The sequence below is a fragment of the Bos javanicus genome, chromosome 6 (assembly GCF_032452875.1).
Source record: "Bos javanicus breed banteng chromosome 6, ARS-OSU_banteng_1.0, whole genome shotgun sequence".
In the NCBI taxonomy this organism is placed as follows: Eukaryota; Metazoa; Chordata; class Mammalia; order Artiodactyla; family Bovidae; genus Bos; species Bos javanicus.
The window spans coordinates 6,557,692-6,578,837 of record NC_083873.1 but is presented as its reverse complement, the minus strand read 5'-3'; the positions used below and the strand labels follow the sequence as shown (position 1 = coordinate 6,578,837).

General features: G+C 34.9%; 1 protein-coding gene and 1 long non-coding RNA gene across 12 annotated transcripts in view; one reads left to right on the top strand and one right to left on the bottom strand.

The window, feature by feature from the left end:
* Positions 1-21,146, bottom strand: part of LOC133249993 (uncharacterized) — a 350,474-nt gene that overhangs the window by 291,852 nt on the left and 37,476 nt on the right. The gene's annotated exons all lie outside the window — the stretch shown is intronic.
* MYOZ2 (myozenin 2) overlaps positions 1-21,146 on the top strand; it is a 385,146-nt gene that overhangs the window by 350,600 nt on the left and 13,400 nt on the right. For 3 of the 4 annotated variants that reach the window (XM_061421169.1, XM_061421170.1, XM_061421168.1), the window contains exons 3-4: positions 11,542-11,711; positions 16,805-16,934. In XM_061421169.1, the coding sequence (XP_061277153.1) occupies positions 11,542-11,711; positions 16,805-16,934 (300 nt within the window). Of the gene's footprint in view, positions 1-8,296; positions 8,377-11,541; positions 11,712-16,804; positions 16,935-21,146 lie in introns of all 4 variants that reach the window. The other variant, XM_061421171.1, reaches the window with a different exon arrangement.

Here is a 21,146-nt window from a genome sequence, read left to right as displayed (position 1 = left end):
AATTCCAGTTTATACCAAGTTGAAATGATGTTTAATTCTTGCCATAATTTCATCATCCTAATTTCTTTATTGTCTTTTTCACTCTAACATACTCTAGATGTACATCCTATAAACAGTTCTGGTTGAATTACTGGTTTGTGTAATTCAATTTGCATAGTTCAATACATTGGTAATCTCATTTTTTAAATGTTTATAGATTTACACAGTTTATAAGTGGCAATACTTTTAACAGTAAAGTTTTGAAAACTTTATAGTTTAGAACTCAAATCAAGGCAAAGAGATACAAAGTAGGAAAATACGGAATCCCAGATGAGTTTCAAAATCAACTTTTTTCATGTAGAGAAAACTATTAGAAATTAGTAGTAAACTTTTAATCAAATGTAGACTTTTAAAGCACTATTCAAAATCAAAATCAGTCTGGACTATTAACTTTTTTATACAGCATGTATATATGCATATTTCAGTACGCAATGATGTATATTTATGGATTATTATTCAGTGCACATAGGTTAACTGTAAGCAGGCCGAAGAGTCCTGTGTAAATGCAGACGTCTCTTGGATTCAAACAGGCTTTTAACTAAATTGATAGGACCACTCTCAAGTAAATCAGTTTCAATTATCTCCCCGTCTGTGGCTTTGCCCATTCTACCAGAACTGCAGCTGCTAGTGAATCGTAGGGAAACAGTTTTAAAAGATTTTTGTCTGACTACAATTATTTGAGTATCTTTATAAACTGTGAATTGGACTCACTGATCTAACTAAATATATAACACTGGCAGGATCAAATTTTCAAAATAAAAACACAGAACTATCTGTGCATCCATAAATCCTTGCTAAGTTTCAGAATGTTAACCTATGAAATAAATGTGAAAAAAAGACTGTTTCCTTTTGGAAGAATTTAGATCCAGGGTCTGCTCATAAGACTACACATTGAAGAAAGGTTTGAAGAAGAAATAGATCACATTTTCAAAGACCACTGATACTCTCCCACCAAAATGCATTTTTTCAATTGGTTTCCAGTACTCATAGTAATGTGGCTAAAGTGGAAGGAAAGCACACTCAAAAATCAAAACTTTGGACTTTTTAATGTAAGATTTTAAATCTTAATCTAACTAGAAAAAATGCATCTGATAAAGAATATGTTACAATTATTTAGTATCTCTAGTAGATTGAAAAGTGTGGAGTTTTTTGTGGAAATTAATTTTCTTATGGTCAAGACCCTAAAGGTATATTTTAATATTTTTTATAATTGGATATTTAATCCAAAATAACCACTGATCTCCTTAAAATAGCAGCAAGCTATAATGGATTAAGTCCTATAAGATCTTTAAAGAATAAATGGAAAATTCTGGATCACTATGAATGACATCAACAGGAAAGTATGTCTAGCAATATTATTTTCAATAGATGATCTAATGCCACAAAGACAACCTTCTAATCCATCAGGGCAAGGATATGAACCCTGAATAAGTTATATCATTTATCAGGCATCCAGATAAAACACACCGTTAAGACCCTGCACAGAGGTTTGCAATAAAGAGCAGGGAACAGCTGAACTTGGATTCTATCTGTTCAGTTGAGAGAATTCTTCACTCTGAAAGTTTAAATAAATGAGTGTTCATACGTTAGATTTCCCAACTCATAGATGGTCTGGAACTCAAGCTCCAGTGACATTATAAACTCAACTACTGGAAAGGCAGGGGAAAAAAAACCTTGGAAAATTTGGTTTATGTCTTTTATTGTTTGTTAATGCAAACATGTTGACTTAAAATGTTCCTATGTCTATTAGTATGCTAGTGAATATTTAACTGGTTTTTTAGGTGGAGAATGCCTCAGTTTGTAGAGTTTGCAAAATTCTCTTGCTATGAACAAGTTTGAGCTACCATCAAGGAGAAACTGAATACAGAGTTGGGAAGAGGTGTGTAGTAATACAATACTGAAGTATTTCTACCATACAGACATAATAGATATGAGAAAACATCAAGAGCATTGATAATAGCAAAAAGAAGAATTTAGAAAGTGATATTTCTGAGTATTTATTGCTTTCTTTTTAATATAATTTATCTAATTATTAAATTATATAATTTAAATAGTGGCTATGTTCATTGACTTTAACTACTAGCTCACAGAATTTCTGCAAATTTATTGACTGACTCTCTGAGCCAAGACAAGCCTGCTTCAGATACCAGGAGACTTCTCATGAAGTTATCTCATCCCAGGGATCCACAGTACCTTTAGATGGTCACTCAAGGCCAATGAACTCCTTGTCTGTTACTTACAGAGTAAGAGAGACAATTTAGGCTTAAAGAAAGTAAAAGTAAGTATGAAAAATAAGAAAAGAGAGTTGAGAGTTGGTCAGTTATGTGTGCCTTCTTCTCCTCTTTTCTTTTTGTCCCTTATTTCTCTATTGTGGTATAAATTTACTGTAATAATGGATTGCACCAGCTGATTATTGAGGGTAGGTAAGTTCCTCATGGCTCTTGCTATACATCTATTCCTTGCAGCAGCTTGAGTGATGTTTATTGTGTTTTGCTAAAAAGGAGTGAATGTTTCTTATGAGTCCAAACAAGTCTGGCCAGAGGTATAGTTTATACCTGTTCTTTTTTCCCTTTCTTCTTCGAGACTCCCACTGATGGGCTTCTTGGCTATTCTTTACTCTTTCTTGTGATTCCAATATTAATAAACTTTTTGGACCTATATCAGTGAGATAAAGATCTGAAGAGAATGACCATATCAGTTAGCATGCTTTTTAAGTTGAAAATAGCAGAAAATCAGAAACCAACTAGATTGAAAAATAAAGGGAATTTACTACCTAATATAACTGAAAGTTCAGAGGTGATTCAATAAATCTTCATCTGGCACCTCAAGTATGTTATTAAGGACCAGTTTCTTTCTCTGCCTCTGCTCTGATTTCCTTGGGGTAAGCTTCACCTCATGTCTGACTCTATCATTTTATCAAGTACATATCAACAGTTTGCGGGACAATATGCATCCATGCTTATATGTAGCAGGAAAAGAAAGTATCTTTGGCATAGTGTACACAAAGAAAAGTCCTGGTATTTTCTCTCACTGGCCTAGGTCATTACACACCTGTTCCTGTATCAATCACAAAGGTAATAATTCCTGTCAAATATACCTCAGAGGGCTATTGTAAATCAGAGGGATAGGGTTCACTTAGGTCATGTGGTTATTTCAGAAACATTGGTGTAATCAGCTAATATTGGCAGTCATTAGGAAGAGGAAGGAGAAGGCAATGGCACCCCACTCCAGTACTCTTGCCTGGAAAATCCCATGGATGGAGGAGCCTGGTAGGCTGCAGTCCATGGGGTCGCTAAGAGTTGGACACGACTGAGCGACTTCACTTTCACTTTTCACTTTCATGCATTGGAGAAGGAAATGGCAACCCACTCCAGTGTTCTTGCCTGGAGCATCCCAGGGACGGGGGAGCCTGGTGGGCTGCTGTCTATGGGGTCGCACAGAGTCAGACACGACTGAAGCAACTTAGCAGCAGCAGCAGGAGGAAGAGGAAAATGAGAGAAAAGTTTTCTCAAATCCTTGTCTCGGAGTCCCCAAATTAAACTTATGCCATAGCTTGAAATTTAGAACTTTTAGTAAATAATAATACGCTATTTCCTTTTTCTAGACTCTTTATTTTCATTTAACTGTTTATAATGACTCAAACTGGTAAAGAAGAGAAAGAGAAAAGCTGCAACCTTGTTTTGGTTTCCTTATGGAAAAACTTTATAGCATTAATTGTAAGGAGAAAGATTCCATTACAGTTAAGTCCCCTACATATGAACTGTCAGGTGGCAGTCTTTCAAAGATGCCTGTATGCCAGCTCTTGTACTGTACTACTGTACTTTCAAGATACTGTAAGATTATAAATATTTTTTGGTGAGTGTGTTTATTATGTATTATTTGGGTGACATTATTACAGTATTGTGCTATATGGCTGATTGTGTTAGTTGGGTACCTAGGCTAACTTCGCTGGACTTTACGAATGCACTCTTTGAACGAACTCTTTCACATATAGGGGACATACTATACTATAAAGACTGTCATCTTTGCATTTTCTAGTGGTTGCCTGGTATGGGGCATTTTTTAGTTCTTGAAAATGTCCCAGTTGAAAGGTTTTTCAGGAAAAATCTAAATTTCTTTAAAAACATTACTTGTAATATATAATTGTTAAACAGAACGTGTATTCCTATGGATTTCAATTTTCTGTAATTCTTTTTATCTTCTCTGTCTTGCATTGCTAATTGAATTCTTTCAAGAAGCATTTAAAGATTTCCCCTCCACCCCCTAGTATTATGAAGTGAAGTCAAAGTAGCTCAGTCACGTCCAAACTCTTTGCCCCCATGGACTACAGGCCATGGAATTCACTAGGCCAGAATACTGGGGTGGGTAGCCTTTCCCTTCTCCAGGAGTTCTTCCCACCCTGGGATCGAACCCAGGTCTCCCTCAATGCAGGCGGACTCTTTATCAGCTGAGCCACAGGGAAAGCCCAAAAATACTGCGGTGGGTAGCCTATCCCTTCTCCAGGGGATCTTCTGGACCCAGGAATTGAACCGGGGTCTCCTGCATTGCAGGTGGAGAATCAACTGAGCTATCAGGGAAGCCCTAATATTGTACCAAATTACTATAAGCAATATTGTGGCTTTTCTATCATTTGTGATCTAAAGGGAACTTATTTTGATTCCGGAATAAAAAAGCTGAAATAGTTCACTCCTGTCACACTTTCTAGAATACTGAGGGATATAGACACACCAAAAAATAACCCAGTTACTCCTTCCATGTTGCAAGCACAGAGTAACAGAAACTCCAAATACTTGCAAATAAAAAGAAGTGAATATTCCTTGTAGAACTCAGAGAGCTGGCCAACAAGCCCCAGGAAACTATAAAATAGTCTCACTCACTCTGCTGTTGGCCTTCATTCCTCTTCCATAAGCTACTTCTGCCATCCCTGGGGACTATAAAGCACAGAATTTTTTTTTTTCCATCTTGACAATGCCATTCTGCATTCATTAGGAAGTGCTATGAAAAATTTTTAAATTGAACATGTTAATTAGAATAGACTTAATTTTTTAGAGCAGTTTACAGAAAAATTGAACAGAAATTTTCCTATATACCCTTCTTCTTCCTATATACCCTTCTTCTTCCAATATATAGTCTCTCCTATTTTTGACATTGTAGTGTATTATACTTGCTGTGATTGATAAATCAATATTGATATAGTATTACTAATTGAAGTCCATAGTTTACATCAGGGTTCACACTGGCTTATATTGTTCAATGGGTTTGCATGAATGCACACTGTCATGTACCTGCCATTATAATATATAGAACAGTCTCCCTGCCCTAAAAGTCCTCTGTGCTCAACATCTTCATCTGCACTCCCTCCCCACAGGTGCTTGACAACCACTGATTCTTTTCCTTTCTTACAAAGTTTTGTCTTTTCCAGAAGTTGGAGTCACACAGTAAGCCATTACATACTGGCTTCTTTCACTTAGCAACATACATTTAAGGATCCTTCATGTCTTTTCATGGCTTGATAGCTCTTAATTAAACTTTTGATTTTGAGATAAAGTTTACATGCAGCTGTAAGAATGAATAGGCTTCCCAGGTGGCTCAGTGGTAAAGAATCCGCCTGCCAATGCAGGAGACAAGAGTTTGATCCCTGCGTCAGGAAGACTCGCTGGAGAAGGGAATGGCTACCCAATCCAGTATTCTTGCCTGGAGAATTCCATGGACACAGGAGCCTGACAGGCTATAGTCTGTGGGGTGGCAAAGAATTGGACACAACTGAGCTGAGTGACTGAGTACAGATGCGTGTAAGAATACAGACCAAACCCGGTATGTCTTCCGTTTCCCCCAATATCAACATCTTCAAAACTATGGTACAATATCACAACAAGAATATTGACATTCATGCTGTCAAGAGACTACTATCACTCAGTAATATGTCTCATATATATATCTATTTTTTTCCCTTCATTTTAAGATGCTGTAAAATGGAATCATACAGTATGGAACCTTTGAGGATAGCTTTTCTCACTCAGTGTAGTTCCCTGGAGGTAGATCCAGCTGTATGTTTCAATAGTTTGTTCGCTTTTATTGCTGAGTACCATGCTATGGATGGATCATAGCATTTTTAACCATTTGCTGTTGTTTAGTAGCTAAGTTGTGTCCAACTTTCTTGAGACCCTATGGACTGTAGCCCACCAGGTTCCTCTGTCCATGGGATTTCCCAGGCAAGAATACTGGAGTGGGTTGCCATTTGCTTTTCCAGGGACTCTTTCCAACCCAGAGATTGCATCCACGTCTCTTGCATTGTAGGAGGATTCTTTACTTGGGAAGCCCCTTTTAACCATTACTCATTGAAGTACATTTGACTCTTTTCTTATACTAAAAATAAAGCTGTGAACATTTGTGTATAGGTTTTTGTGTGAATATAAAACTTTCATTTCACTAGAATAAATGCCCAGTATTGCTGATAAACTGTTTTTGATTTCACTTTGTTCAATGAATTTTTTATTTCCTTTGAGACTTCTTTGACCCATGGATTGCTTAGAAGTATTTTTTTCTTGTTTCCAGATATTTGGAGATTTTCTTGTAATTGTTCTGTTACTGATTTCTAGTGTGATTCCACTGTGATCAAAGATCATACTGTGTATCATTTTCACTCTTTTGGATTTGTCGAAGCTTATTTTATGGTACAGGAAATGGTCTATCTTGGTGTATACTCTGTGCACCTGGAAAGAACGTGTAACTTTTGCTGTTCAGTAGAGTATTTTACAAACATTTACATCCTACTGGTTGATGGTGTCACTGACTTCTTTTATGTCCTTGCTCATTTTCTCTCTGTTGCCCTATCATTTGTTGAGAAAGGGATATTGAAGTCTCCAACTATAACTGTGGATTTATCTATTTCTCCTTTTAGTTCTATTAATTTTTGCTCCATTTGCAGCTCTGTTTTCTGATGAATACACATTTAGTAGTTTTAGGTCTTCTTAGTGGACTGACACTTTAATCATTATATAACATTCTCTGTCTCTGTTTATTTCCTTTGTTCTGAAGTCCACTTTATCTGATATTAATATAACCACTTCTACTTCCCGTTGATTAATTTTTTTTGATATCTTTTTTCTATCCTGTTACTTTCAACTTGCCTATATTGCTTAAGGTACTTATTTTTGAAGTGGGTTTCTTCTAGACAATTTATATTTGGGTCATGTTTTTAAATCCAATCACTAGTCTCTATCCTCTAATTAGTATATTTTTAGCATTTATATTTAATGTAATTATTGACATAGTAGACCTTAAGTCTATCATTTTATTTTTTGCTGTTTGTTGTCTGTTTTTCATGTTTTCTTTTTTTTAGTTTCCTATGGGGTTTCTTGCCTATTTTTCAGAATTCAATTTTTATTTATCTCTAGTTTTTCAAGTATATTTTTACAGGTTTTAGTCGTTGTTCTATTACATTATATGTTTAATTTATCAAAGTCTACTGATGTTGTCATTTTATCAGTTTAAGTGAAGTACAGAAAACCTACCTACCTTTATATCTATTTACCTCTTCCTGTTTATAACTGTTACTGTTTATAACTGTTACCTATTTTCTACATACATTTATATCTGAGAGGTTTATAATTTTTGCTTCTATAGTAAAACATAATTTAGAAAACTCAAGAGGGAAAGGAAAACTTATTGTATTTACCCACATTTTTGCTTACTGTAATCTTTTCTCGTTCTTGATGTTCTAAGCCTCCTTATTTTGTTTCCATTTTGTTTAAAGAACTTCATTTAGTTATTTGCTATGGTCTGAATATTTGTGTCCCCCTAGAATTCATATATTGAAATCCTAATGCCCCTGATGGTGTTGGGAGATGAGGCCTTTGGGAGGTGATTAGGCCATGAGAGTGGGGTCTTCATGAATGATATTAACATCTTTATAAAAGAAGCCCAAGAGTGCTACCATGTCTCTTCCACTACATGAAAACAAAGTGAGAAGTAGGCAGTCTACAGCTCAGAAGAACGACTCCAACTGAACCAACTATGCTGGTACCCATATCTCACACTTCCAGCCTCCAGATCTATAAGAAATACATTTCTGCTGTTTATAAGTCACCAGTCTTGGATGTTTTGTTATAATAGCATGAATCAATTCTTTTAGGGTAGGTCTCCAGGAAAAATAATCTACTTTTCCTTCATCTGAAGATGTCTCAAATTCCCCTTTATTTCTAAAGAATATTTTCACTTGGTATCAGATTCTGGGTTGACATTTCTTTTCTTTCAGCATTTTTGTGCCACTTCCTTCTGGTCTTCATGGTTTGTGATGAGAAATCTACTGTCATTCTCATTTTTTTCTCCCTATAGGTAAGTTGTCATTTTTCTCTGGCTGCTTTCAAGATTTTCCCTTTGTCTTTAGTTTTCAGAAGTTTATGCTATGTCTTGTTGTAGAGCTCCATAGATTTATCTTTTATAGAATACTTTTTGCTTCCTGAATCTGTAGGTTTATGTCTCTTGCCAAATTTGGGACGTCTTCAGCCATTATTTCTTTGTGTACTTTTCCAACCCCACATACCTCCCCTCCTTCTGGGACTTCAGTGATACAAATGTTGTACCTTTTGTTCTACTCACACTGATCCCTAAGGCTTTCTTTACTTTTTTCCTATTTTTTTTTTCTCTGTTCTTATTGGGTAATTTCCATTACTGTGTCTCCCAGTTCACTGATTCTTTCCTTTATCCCCTCCATTCTGCTATTGAATCCATCCACTGAACTTTTTATTTGGGGTATTTTTTCAGTTCTGAAGTTTCCATTTGGGTCTTTATAACTTTTATTTCAGTCATGATTTTTTTTCCTTTGCTAAAGTTTTCTAAAATTTTCCATTTGTTTCCAGAAACTTTGTAATTGCTCTTTGAAGCAGTTTTATCATGGCCACTTTAAAATCTTTGTTATATAATTTTAATATCTCAGTCTTCTCATGCTGGCATCTGTCTTTTTTCCCATTTAGTTTGAGATCTTCTTGTTTCTTGGTATGACAAATGAGTTTTTTATTTGAGCCTGCACATTTTCATATTATATTCTAAGAATCTTGCTCTTATTTAAGCCTTCAATTTTATCTATACTTGTCTGACATTGCTTCAGCAGGGAAAAGAGAGTGCCACCTCATTCATCACTGCCAGGTAGAAATAAGAAGTCAAAGTTTCAGTTGGCCCACAATGAAACTTGAGGAGGGTCACTTAGTTACTATTAGGAGGTGGTGGGAGTTCAGAATCCCCACCTAGTCTCTACTAACTCTGCAGGGGTTGAGGGTTGTTACTAGCTAACAGGGACGAAGTCCCAGCTTCCTCCTTGGCCTCTCAGATACCACCCTTATATAAGGGTGCACTGGGGCACCTCGTTATAGCTTTGCAAGGGTAAAATCCTGGGCTCTACACTTGAAATTTGTTGGTATGGGTGAGGCTAGTTTTTTTTTTTTTTTTTTTTTTCTGTGGCATTTGGCTAAAGTAGAGTAGCTATTGTCTAAAAGTTTCTTGTCTTTATAGGTTGCTCCTTTCCTGGTCTTGGCTAGTGAGAACAATCTTATTGTAGATTTTTGGCTGTACCTGTTGCATGTTTCTCAGTTTTTCAGCTCCAAGTCTGGGATATGTGGGGCCAAAAGAAACCCAAAGAATTAGTACTGTGTTGTTCCTTGGTCCTGAGGTCCCTAGCTGGTCCTCATTCTTGCCTCCAACTTTTAGTCTTATGTTTATTTTATACTAATGTCCAGGATTTTTAGTTTTACTTAGTAAATGCACAGGGAAAAGTAGATCTATTCTATCTTCACAGAAACAGAAGTCTTGATATTACAATTTTTATAATTAGCAGAGTGCCTCTTCCAGTAACATCAAGATATATAAACAAAGTGATTTCTTCAAAGCAAAATGGGGAGAAAATTTATAAGCAGTTTTATTATTTTATTCCTAAAGACCTCAAAAAGCCTAATTATTAGGGTTAATTTGTAACATCAGAAAATGTTGTCCCAATCTTCCAGAATATTTATTTTACGAATGGTCCAATTTTTCTTCTCTGCATTTAAGCACTGTGGACAGCAGTGGCAAAAGAACTCTGTGTGTTACCAAAAAAAGCACTTCTGATTAAAGGAGCAAGTGGAGGAGTTTTATTTCTTTTGGATTTCAGAAAAGTCCTTCAGTACTAGAAATAGAAAATAATAGTTGTTTACTGAACATCTCCTCTATTTAAGGCATGGAGGACACAAAGACAAAAACATAAAAGAAAATGCAAATCACAGAATAAGTAAAATGGAATCAAGTAATATTGATTCAGTGCTATGAGAATACAGAAAATGCATAAATAATTATGAATAGAAATTTTACAGAAGGAATTGACAGAAATGGCACATAAACTGGATTGAGAAGGATTACTCAATACTTATCACCTATCTATTTTATGTTAGGCTCCTTGATGAAAGACACAGAATTAATAGTATTCTGACAGAGAAATGGGTGGCATGAGTCAAAGCATAAGCATTCTTGTAATGGAGACAATTCAAACTGATACATAAAAATGCTGGGAGTCAAACAGAGCTTATGAACAGAACTACGAGTGGTAGTTTGATAAGTCACTAAATAAGGAAAGAATAAATTAGTAGTGTCATTAAACTTTGCTCACTCTTTTATGATACTAAATGTTTGATAAGAAACACATTTTATTTAATCCTTACATAAAACCTATGCAGTACATATTAGTCCCACTTTAGAGATAAGAAAATTGAGGTTTACAAAAAAATAAGCAACATACCTATGATCATACAGTTAGAAAGTAGTAGACCCAGGATTTAACCCAAGGAGCAAGTGGAGGAGTTTTATTTCTTTTGGATTTCAGAAAAGTTCTTCAGTCCAAGGCAGTTTGAGTAAAGAGCCTCTATTTTAGTTACTATACTAGCATATTGTTGTTGTTTAGTTACCAAGTTGGGTCGGCTCTTTTGTGACCCCATGGACTGTAGCCTGTCAGGCTCCTCTGTCCATGGGATTTCCCAGGCAGAAATACTGGAGTGGGTTGCCATTTCCTTCTCCAGGGGATCTTTCCTACACAGGGATGGAACCAGCGTCTCCTGTACTGGCTGCTGATGCTAAGTCGCTTCAGTCATGTCCAACTCTGTGCGACCCCATAGATGGCGACCCACCAGGCTCTGCCGTCCCTGGGATTCTCCAGGCAAGAACACTGGAGTGGGTTGCCATTTCCTTCTTCAATGCATGAAAATGAAGTGAAAGTGAAGTCGCTCAGTTGTGTCCGACTCTTCAAGACCCCATGGACTGCAGCCCACCAGGCTCCTCTGTCCATGGGATTTTCCAGGCAAGAGTACTGGAGTGGGGTGCCATTGCCTTCTCTGCCTGCACTGGCAGGCAGAGTCTCTACTATTGATCCACCAGGGAAGCCCATTCTAGCATATAGCAGATAGTAAATTATGAAATTTAGCAGAGCATTTAAAAATGCTTATCTTAGAGTTTTTCACACACATGAATATTGTTTTACAGATGTAGATGTCATGCACCTGGGCAAAAAAGTCAGCATCCCCAGAGACATCATGTTGGAAGAATTATCCCATCTCAGTAACCGTGGTGCCAGACTGTTTAAGATGCGACAAAGAAGATCTGACAAATATACATTTGAAAATTTCCAGTATGAAACTAAAGCACAAATAAATGTAGGTATAACTTGATAATATGGTTATCTAAATAAATGGGCAGCATTTCTAAATTTATATGTATTATTAAATTCCCAAACAAGTATTTTACAAATTTTCTTTTCATTGATTCTGTTATACTTTTTTTCATGATAATGAATAATTTAGGTGGATAAATGAATATTATGCCTGATATGAGTATCTTTTTGGTTCAGTAGAGACACTGCATGTTTGTAGATTTGGCACTGAAGAACTGGTCTGTTCTGCTAAGAGGAGGGAGAAGGAGTGGAGACTGGTGGAACTAAAAGTTTCCATATCTTATCACCACTGGTTAAATGTTTGGGATGGAAACTATTCCAAAGCACACAGTGCTCCATAAAGCAAGCAGAAGCATTTTATTGGCTGAAAACATCCTGGCATTGAAACATGCCTGGGAACGAGACACAGCTGATCTCCTTTCAAAGTATTCATTCCATGTTGTATAGAGAAGTCTGGTACTCACTGACAATAAAATCAATGTGGATAAAACTCTTTGGACAAAAGTTCCCATCAACCAAAAGTTAAAACAAACAAATTCATTAAATTATATTTTACATATTGCATGAATACCATATTCTTTTAAATTGTCATTCAGAGAAATTTTAGAGGAAGAAGTTCATAATTGAAAAACAATTAGCTTCAGGAAAATATCTTAAAAATAAAATACCAGTATGAAGAATCAAAAAGGAATAGTGCACTATAGGAGATGGTGGAGACTACAACAATATGTTTTTGTTTTTTTTTTGAACTAAGGGTTTCTTTCTATAGCTATGAAAAGTTTACAAGTTTACTCATGAATTTAAACCTGAAAGCTTTCCAACTGCCATCACTAGAAAGCTGTTTTGAATGAACAGCTAAATTCTTTACAGCAAACAGACCAGTTTCACTGATCTTTTATCATAATTACTAAAACACACTACAGAACTAACATTTGCACTCACAAACACTAAAATTTTACTCATTCTTGAAATTTCTATTTCCCTTGTTATGATCTGCTTAACAAGAAATGGTTTGAGAACATCTTAAACAGTTTTTTTTTTCACATTAATGAGCATCCTTCAACATCCATGAATAGAAATCTAGTTATAATTACGAATTCAGTTAGACATCAAATTTTACTCAACCACAGTATTTACATTTAATGAAGGAAGATTTTCACTTGAAGTCATGGATAAATGTAATGCCATGGTATCCTGTAATTACGCTCAGTATCCTCTTATCAGAAAATGTCCGCAGCTAATACAGTATGAACCTAAAATAACCTCTGGCTCATCTGATGGATAATGACAATAGAGAGGTAACTTTGAAGAGTAATATGAAATACAGTGTCTTAATGGAAATTCTTTGAAAAGTCATCTACAAGTCTAGACATCTGAATAAATTCAGTTTTCATAACTAACATTTATATCTCTAAGTATGCTTTAATTACAATTCTGAAAGAAGGTATAAGACTTAAAATGTCCATTAAAATACAACATATTCTCTTATCACTAGTATTTCAAATTATTGACAATAATCTTATATACCTGTGATCAAACATTCTGGTCATAGGTAAAATATATAAGAATATGTCTTAATATTTTTCCAGCATTCCTGGAAGATTGAGAACTAAATAGTCCCAAACAGCTGTACTGAAATATTTGAACATATACTGAATATACTGAAACAATTAAATGCTAATAAGTAGCATAAAATAATACACAATAATAATATATGGAATGAAGTCACATGTCACTGAGTTACACAATATACTCTGAAGTCTGATGAAATCTGATGACACATTTGCTTTTATCAAGGCTTTAGACTGCAACTTTGAGCAAGCATTGATAATATGACAGAAATTTAGAAGATGGTATTAGGTTTGGGTCTATTTCCATTCATTTATACTTTCAGCAAAAATTTATTGATTGCCTACTATGTTCTAGAAACTATGCTTGGATTTCAAAGATAAATGAATACAGCCCTTGTCTAGTGATGGAGGGACAAAATAACATTGATAAATAGAAAACAATGATTTACTTAGAATCTAGTTCTTGAATCATCCTTATATGATTTATATCAAATTAATGTTATTGACTACATTTTCTGAAATAATCTTTTACTGCTTCCCTTGAGCTTTAGATATTATCAAAATAATTATTTAACTTACATTTATGCATTTCTTATAATTTCAGGACATCATTAGATGAAAATATAAACCAACTCTTTTGTAATCAATGCCATTTATTTAAATATTAAGTACAATTAAAAAAAAATAAGCACAGCTTTTGGCTTATTCTCTTGCTGAGAAACTAGTAAATTCAAGCCACACAAACCTTCTTATGATACAAATAACAATAGGAAATATGCGTTTTTAAAATAAAATGAAGATACATTGCTTGCTACACATGCCAATTTCAAAGTCCTATTCATGAACTGATAACCTCTTACACATACACATACAAAAAGGGATGAAGAAAATAAGCATACAAGAGAAAATAAAAGAATGATTCATCATAATTAAAATTCCTTTCTATAAGTTACCACAAAAGGATATTATTCAAAACAATCCATGGACTTCCCTGGTGGCACAGTGGGTAAGAATCTACCTGCCAAGGCAGGAGACATGGTTTCAATCCTTGGTCTGGGAAGATTCCACATTCTGTGGAGCAACTAAGCTTGCGAGCAGCAACTACTAAGCCTGTGTGCTGAACTACTGAAGCCCACATGCCTAGAACCTGTGCTCTGCAACAAGAGAAGCCACCGCAATGAGAAGCCCACACAGGGCAACAAACAGTAGCCGCCCCCCTCCCCAGACCTGCCCCACCACTTGCCACCACTGGAGAAAGCCCATGCAAAAGCAACGAAGAGCAGTCAAAAAAAAAAGAATCTGCCTTCCAAAGCAGGAGACTAGGGTTCAATCCCTGGTCAAAGAACTAAGAAGAAAAAAAAAAAAATCCACAGTTTACAGTTAAAACTACATATGTTTGCAGTAACTAAGCACTTTTAAAATTCCCTGGAGGCACCTCCCTGGTGGCCCAGGGGTTAAGACTTCACCTTTCAACGCAAGTGGCATGGGTTCAATCTCTGGTTGGTGACCTAAGATCCCACATGCTTCATGGCCAAAAAACCAGGACATAAACAACAGAAGCAATGTTGTAACAAATTCAATAAAGACTTTAAAAAAATCTTTAGAAATCTTATATAATACTGGAAAAATGGGAATTATACTGTAAAAAGTAATTCTGAAGTAAGATGTAACTAAATACAGTGAGGTTCAAAAAATATATATATTTTGTTCAAAAAATAACATTATAAAAATCATTTAAGGCTATCATAACTAAAATAAGTCACTACCCAATTATTATAAGGCTTTGCTTGTATAATTAACAATGACAAACAGAGGTACTGAGTGTCTCCTGATAATTAATAACCAGCTAGAAAGAGTTGATTTTCCTGTCTATAAAGGAGGTTAGTATTACAATTTTTAAAATAATGTAGGTAGAATGACTTATAAGTTTAGGTGAAACTCATTTCATGGACAGTAACTTAGAAAAAGTAATTTTAATGCATGATACAATTAAACTTTCTATATTTATCTCAACTGGCTTTTATTTATAATTAAACTTAGCAAGACTTTTTTCTAAGAAGTGACAAAGGTTCAGAAGTGAAAAGTTATTAATCAAGTCAATTAAATCGAACGCTTAATAGCTAAATTCAAAACACTAAAAACTGATGTATTTGAGTACAGCACTATTCACCTTTAGAAACTGTTTCTTCTTGCCTATTGAATAAAATGCAAACTCTTATGGCCAGTAATCAAGACCCATACTCACCTGGTTAATGTTACCTTTAATTCCTTCTTTCATGTCTCCACAAGTCAGCTTACAACTACTAACATTGCCCTGCTCATTTCCACAGCAACTTTACCAGGGTGCTGCCTGGAATAAGGTGAAAGGCACCTGGAGAGTGGCTGTGGGTGGGTGAAGGCTGAAAATGGGATAAACTTTATTTTTTTTCATAATTTTGTCAGGTGAGGCCTTAATTTATGATCTTTAGTTATTGTAAGCATTTGGATTTTAGTATGAAATAATCACATTTATATCAAGTTAAATAATTATTAAATTGTAAAAGTGAACTTTACCTTATCATTTTATAAATAAATACAGAAATAAAAAATATTTTAAATTATGTTTGGCTTATTTCACACAGGAAAAACTCAAAATTGATGTTTATTTGCTATGGCCTTCAGTAAATTTTTCTTTATAAAGTTAAAAGATGATTTGACCTTATGCACTTAAATAGATTGGCTTCTTTTAAGAAATATGTATGTCTCTCATGTATAATTAAAACAATATTTTATTACAGAGGTAAATCCTAGCTATACATCTGAGGATATAACCTATTACAATGTCTATTCTTCTCTGTTAAAAACCAATTGACTGTTTTTAAAGTGCTATATTGCCATAAAATAAATCCTAAATTATAACAGTAAAGAAAATTCACCTAAAACTTTAGACAAACGCTCTTTTAAATATTCTATTTTTTAGAAACCCCAATTCTTCCTTCTATAAGTTTATGCAGCTTAAAGTGAAAATATTTTTTGTTATACGTGACTGATGTCCAAATTTCAGATTAAACTTTAAAACAAGTCATATTAAAGAATATAATTAAATCCCAAGTATAAGTAAACTAATAAATAATGTAACAATGACTAAGTTGTGTATGTGGCGAGTATGCTATATGATATTAAATCAGTAAAGACTTAAAAACTAAATAGATTTATCTTATGGATATGTTGTGAATAGTAAATTACAGATAATTGATATAAAGCCCTGGACACAGTGCCTGGCACACAGTAAGGCTTAATTAATTATTAAGTAGATTGTCATCATAAAACAGTTTAGATTGATATTAGTAAAATTTCTCATTCAACTGCTCTACTCGGTACCATATAAATTATTGAGTCAGTATGTAACAATGAATTGGCATTATATTTAAATTCCAAGTATACAAATGGAGTCTCGCACATATGATATGTCCTATTAGTGTATATTTTTGAGTTTTCAGTTGAGTTTACTTTTGATCAAATACAGCACAATATTGCCATGCAGAATGAGAAACTGGATGAAATCAACTTGGAAAGTGGTTCACAGCAAGCACCATTTACTCCTCCTAACACCCCGGATCCACGAAGTCCCCCAAATCCAGAAAACATTGCACCAGGTAATTAATCCCTTTACAAACAGAATAATAAAACTGCTATGCACATAAATATATGACTCAAGTCACTTGGATTCTTTAGTAAATGGGGTCTGAATGATACGGCTTTTCACATTATATACCTACTTTGTAGATAAGTTCAGGACAAATGTAAAGATTAGACCTAGAGGAGTTTAGTAACACATTTACAGGAGTCTTATGTTCTTTCAGATGGCCCAAACTTTTGTTGGCAGTCGCTTATCATACTAAAAATTAAGTCTGTTTGTAATTATATTGAAATCCTATTTGTATAGAACTGTGTAATTTATGAAATACTATTATATATATGTATCTTCTTTAATTTAATAATAATTATGACAGTTATTATAATCCTCATTTTACAAATTAAGAACTTGAGGTTGTGAATAGCTAGAAGGCAACACTAACTGATCAAGAATTAAATCCAGCTCTGATACCAAATTCACAGATGTCTCATGTGAGTGACCTTGTGGAGACTGCTTTTGTTATTTTCTGTTCTCTTACAGGGCTTTAAATGCAATACTCTAATACTGTATATTTGTTTATTATCTTAAAAAATAAGTGAAAGTGAAAGTTGCTCAGCTGTGTCCAACTCTTTGTGACCCCATGGAATATACATACAGTCCATGGAATTCTCCAGGCCAGAATCCTGGAGTGGGTAGCCCTTTCCTTCTCCAGGGGATCTTCCCAATCCAGGGATCAAACTGGGGTCTCCTACATTGCAAGTGGATTCTTTACCAACTGAGCTATGAGGGAAGTCCAAAAAATAAGTAAATGTTTATTCAAACCAGTACATGCTATTTGAAGTATTGTTAGATTTTGAAATATTAAATCAGAAAAATTATCTGCTCTACTTAGACAATATCTTTCCAAAATAACATAAAACAAATACCTTTAAGTTTTTCCTCAAGAGTAATGTATATAGTAGATTTATAAAATTTTCAACTAATTTTACACTGAAATTAGCAATGCCTGTGTCATAGTTTTGTAAATTAAATAGTAAATTTATCAAGAGTACTTCTGAGGAACCTTCTCAAATAGCATAGTGTTTTTGAAAATATATAAGTAAAATAACTGTAATATTAAATCTTATTTAAAAGTAAGTTGAATGTCAGTCACTGATGAGCTTAGATTTATTAGGACATTCTTACAGAGCACAATGGAAAAGGTATTGATAAACAAAGTAATTTTGAAGGAAACCAAATACACAATTAGAATATATAGAATTCTGAAGTAAAGCATTGTAATAAAATTCTCAAATAGCTTTCATATAGCTTTTTTTATGACAGAAGAGCAGGCAACAGGTTCTACACATACAACATTAAGCTCATGTGGCAAAAACAAACTTTAGAATCTGATGGGTCTGGGTTCAACCTGCGATCTCCTTTTTTTTTTTTTTTTTTGGTTGAACAGATTTTCTTTTAATATGACTGTATACACGGACAACTGAGAATAGGAAAAGAAAAATTATGGTTTTTTTGGTTGAACCAAAATTATGGTTGAATCAAATTAATGGTTCAACATACTACAGCTGTTACTAAAGACGGTATGCTGGGATTTTAAGAAAACAGTCCAGTAAATGAACCATCCCTAAATGAATCTAAATTCATCAAGCCCTCTTTTAATAAAAACATACTGCATTGGCAGAGGTTTACCCTTTTTTTCAATACTCCATAATAAAAAGATGTTCTCTCTCTTTTAGTATTTAGTTACTAGTAGTCTCTCAAATGGTAACATTAATTGAATTTATATTATCAAATGAAAGTGAAAGTTTGTACAGCCAAGCTCAGAAGCAAAAGTGAAGAAGGATGAAGGGTAAAAGCTGATGGGTGCCATGCAGAACAAGGACCTTCGCGGAGGTGTCCTGAGTGCCAAACGCAGTCAACATCCCATCATTTTTTCATTGCTCTTAAATGAGCAAAATCAAATTATTCTTACTTTTTATTTAAAGAAATAATAAATCTTCATCCTGTCCCTCCATAATTTGTGATCAGGTATGTGGTTCCATCACCACTGTGGACAGCAGCAATAAAGCTGCTGGATCCTTTCATCCATGCCCACTTTACTACTGTGCTGAGAAGGAAAATAAATCTCTTTGAGTCTGTTTCTTCACTCTGTAAAATAAAGAAAATAAATCTCACTGCACATGGTTGTTGTGAAAATTAAATGTGAGAATGTGAGTACAGTCCCTAATATACAATAAAATACTGAGTTAAAATTTATCCTTTCCTTACCCATCTTTATATACCTAATACATAATAGACTATATATATTTTCTTTTAGCTCCAACCACTATACTGTAACCTCCTGCTATCTAATGTGTGGAATGGTAAGGTTTTTTAATAGGAAGAGAAGACATATAGAAAAGTTTATGTTGATTCAATGTGGTACTTCCATTACTAAGTTAAAAGTTTTATTATGAATCAATAACCATTGATTATTATGAATCGATGGTGTGATCACTTACCTAGAGCCAGGCATCCTGGAGTGTGAAGTCAAGTGGGCATTAGGAAGCATCACTACGAACAAAGCTACTAGAGGTGATGAATTCCAGTTGACCTATTTCAAATTCTAAAAGATGAAGCTATTAAGTGCTGCACTCAATATGCCAGCAAATTTGGAAAACTCAGCAGTGGCTACAGGGTTGGAAAAGGTCAGTTTTTGCTCCATTCTCCAAAAAAGATAATTCCAAAGAATGTTCAAACTCCTGCACAAATGCACTCATTTCACATGCTAGCAAAGAAATGCTCAAAATTCTTCAAGCTTGGCTTCAACGGTACATGAACCAAGAACTTCCAGACGGTCAAGATGGATTTAGAAAAGGCAGAAGAACCAGAAATCAAATTGGCAACATTTGCTGGATCATAGAAAAAACAAGACAATTTCAGAAAAACATCTACTTCTGCTCCATTGACTACTCTAAAGCCTTTGTCTGTGTGGATCACAACAAACTGTGGAAGATTCTTAAAGAGATAGGCATACCAGATCCCCTTACCTGCCTCCTGAGAAATCTGTATGCTGGTCAAGAAGCAATAGTTAGAACTGGATATGGAACAACAGACTGGTTCAAAATTGAGAAAGGAGTACATCAAAGCTGTATACTGTCACTCTGCCTATTAAACTTATATGCAGAGTACCTCATGCGAAATGCCCAGCTGGATGAAGCAAAAGCTGGAATCAAGATTGCCAGGACAAATATCAATAACCTCCAATATGCAGACGCCATCACCCTTATGGCAAAAAGCAAAGAGGAACTAAAGAGCTTTCTGGTGAAGGTGAAAGAGGAAAGTGAAAAAGCTGGCTTAAAACTCAACATTAAAAAACTAAGATCGTGGCATCCAGGCCCATCACTTCATGGCAAATAGATGGGGAAACAGTGGAAATAGTGGCAGACTTTATTTTCTTGGGCTCCAAAATCACTGCATATGGTGACTGCAGCCATGAAATTAAAAGACACTTGCACCTTGAAAGAGAAGTTATGACCAACCTAGACAGCATATTGAAAAGCAGAGACATTACTTTGCTGACAAAGGTCCATCTAGTCAAAGCTATGGCTTTTTCAGTAGTCATGTATGGACGTGAGAGTTGGACCATAAAGGCTGGGCGCTGAAGAATTGATGCTTTTGAACTGTTTTGTTGAAGAAGACTCTTGAGAGTCCCTTGGACAGCAAGGAGATCAAATCAGTCAATCCTCAAGGAAAATCAGTCCTGAATACTCACTGGAAGGGCTGATGCTGAAGCTGAATCTCCAATACTTTGGCCACCTGATGCAAAGGGATGCTGGGAAAGATTGAAGGCAGAAGGAGAAGGGGATGACAGAGGAATGAAATGGTTGGATGGCATCACCAACTTGATGGACATGAATCTGAGCAAGCTCCAGGAGCTGGTGATGGACAGGGAAGCCTGGCGTGCTGCAGTCCATGGGGTCGCAAAGAGTCGGACATGACTGAGCAACTAAACTGATTATAAACTATGAAATTTCAAAAAGAATAAAAAAGTTCAAAAAAAAAAAAAAAAAGAATAAAAAAGTTCTACCCTCAAGGAATTCATAGACAGGGACAGAGGACAAATGTCCATGCTATATTTGTAGTTTCATTTTCTTTCTGCCATACAAACTTCAATATCATATGTATATTTTATTTACTATCAGGAACAATCTATGTATATTTACACACAAACACATACATATATTCAAAT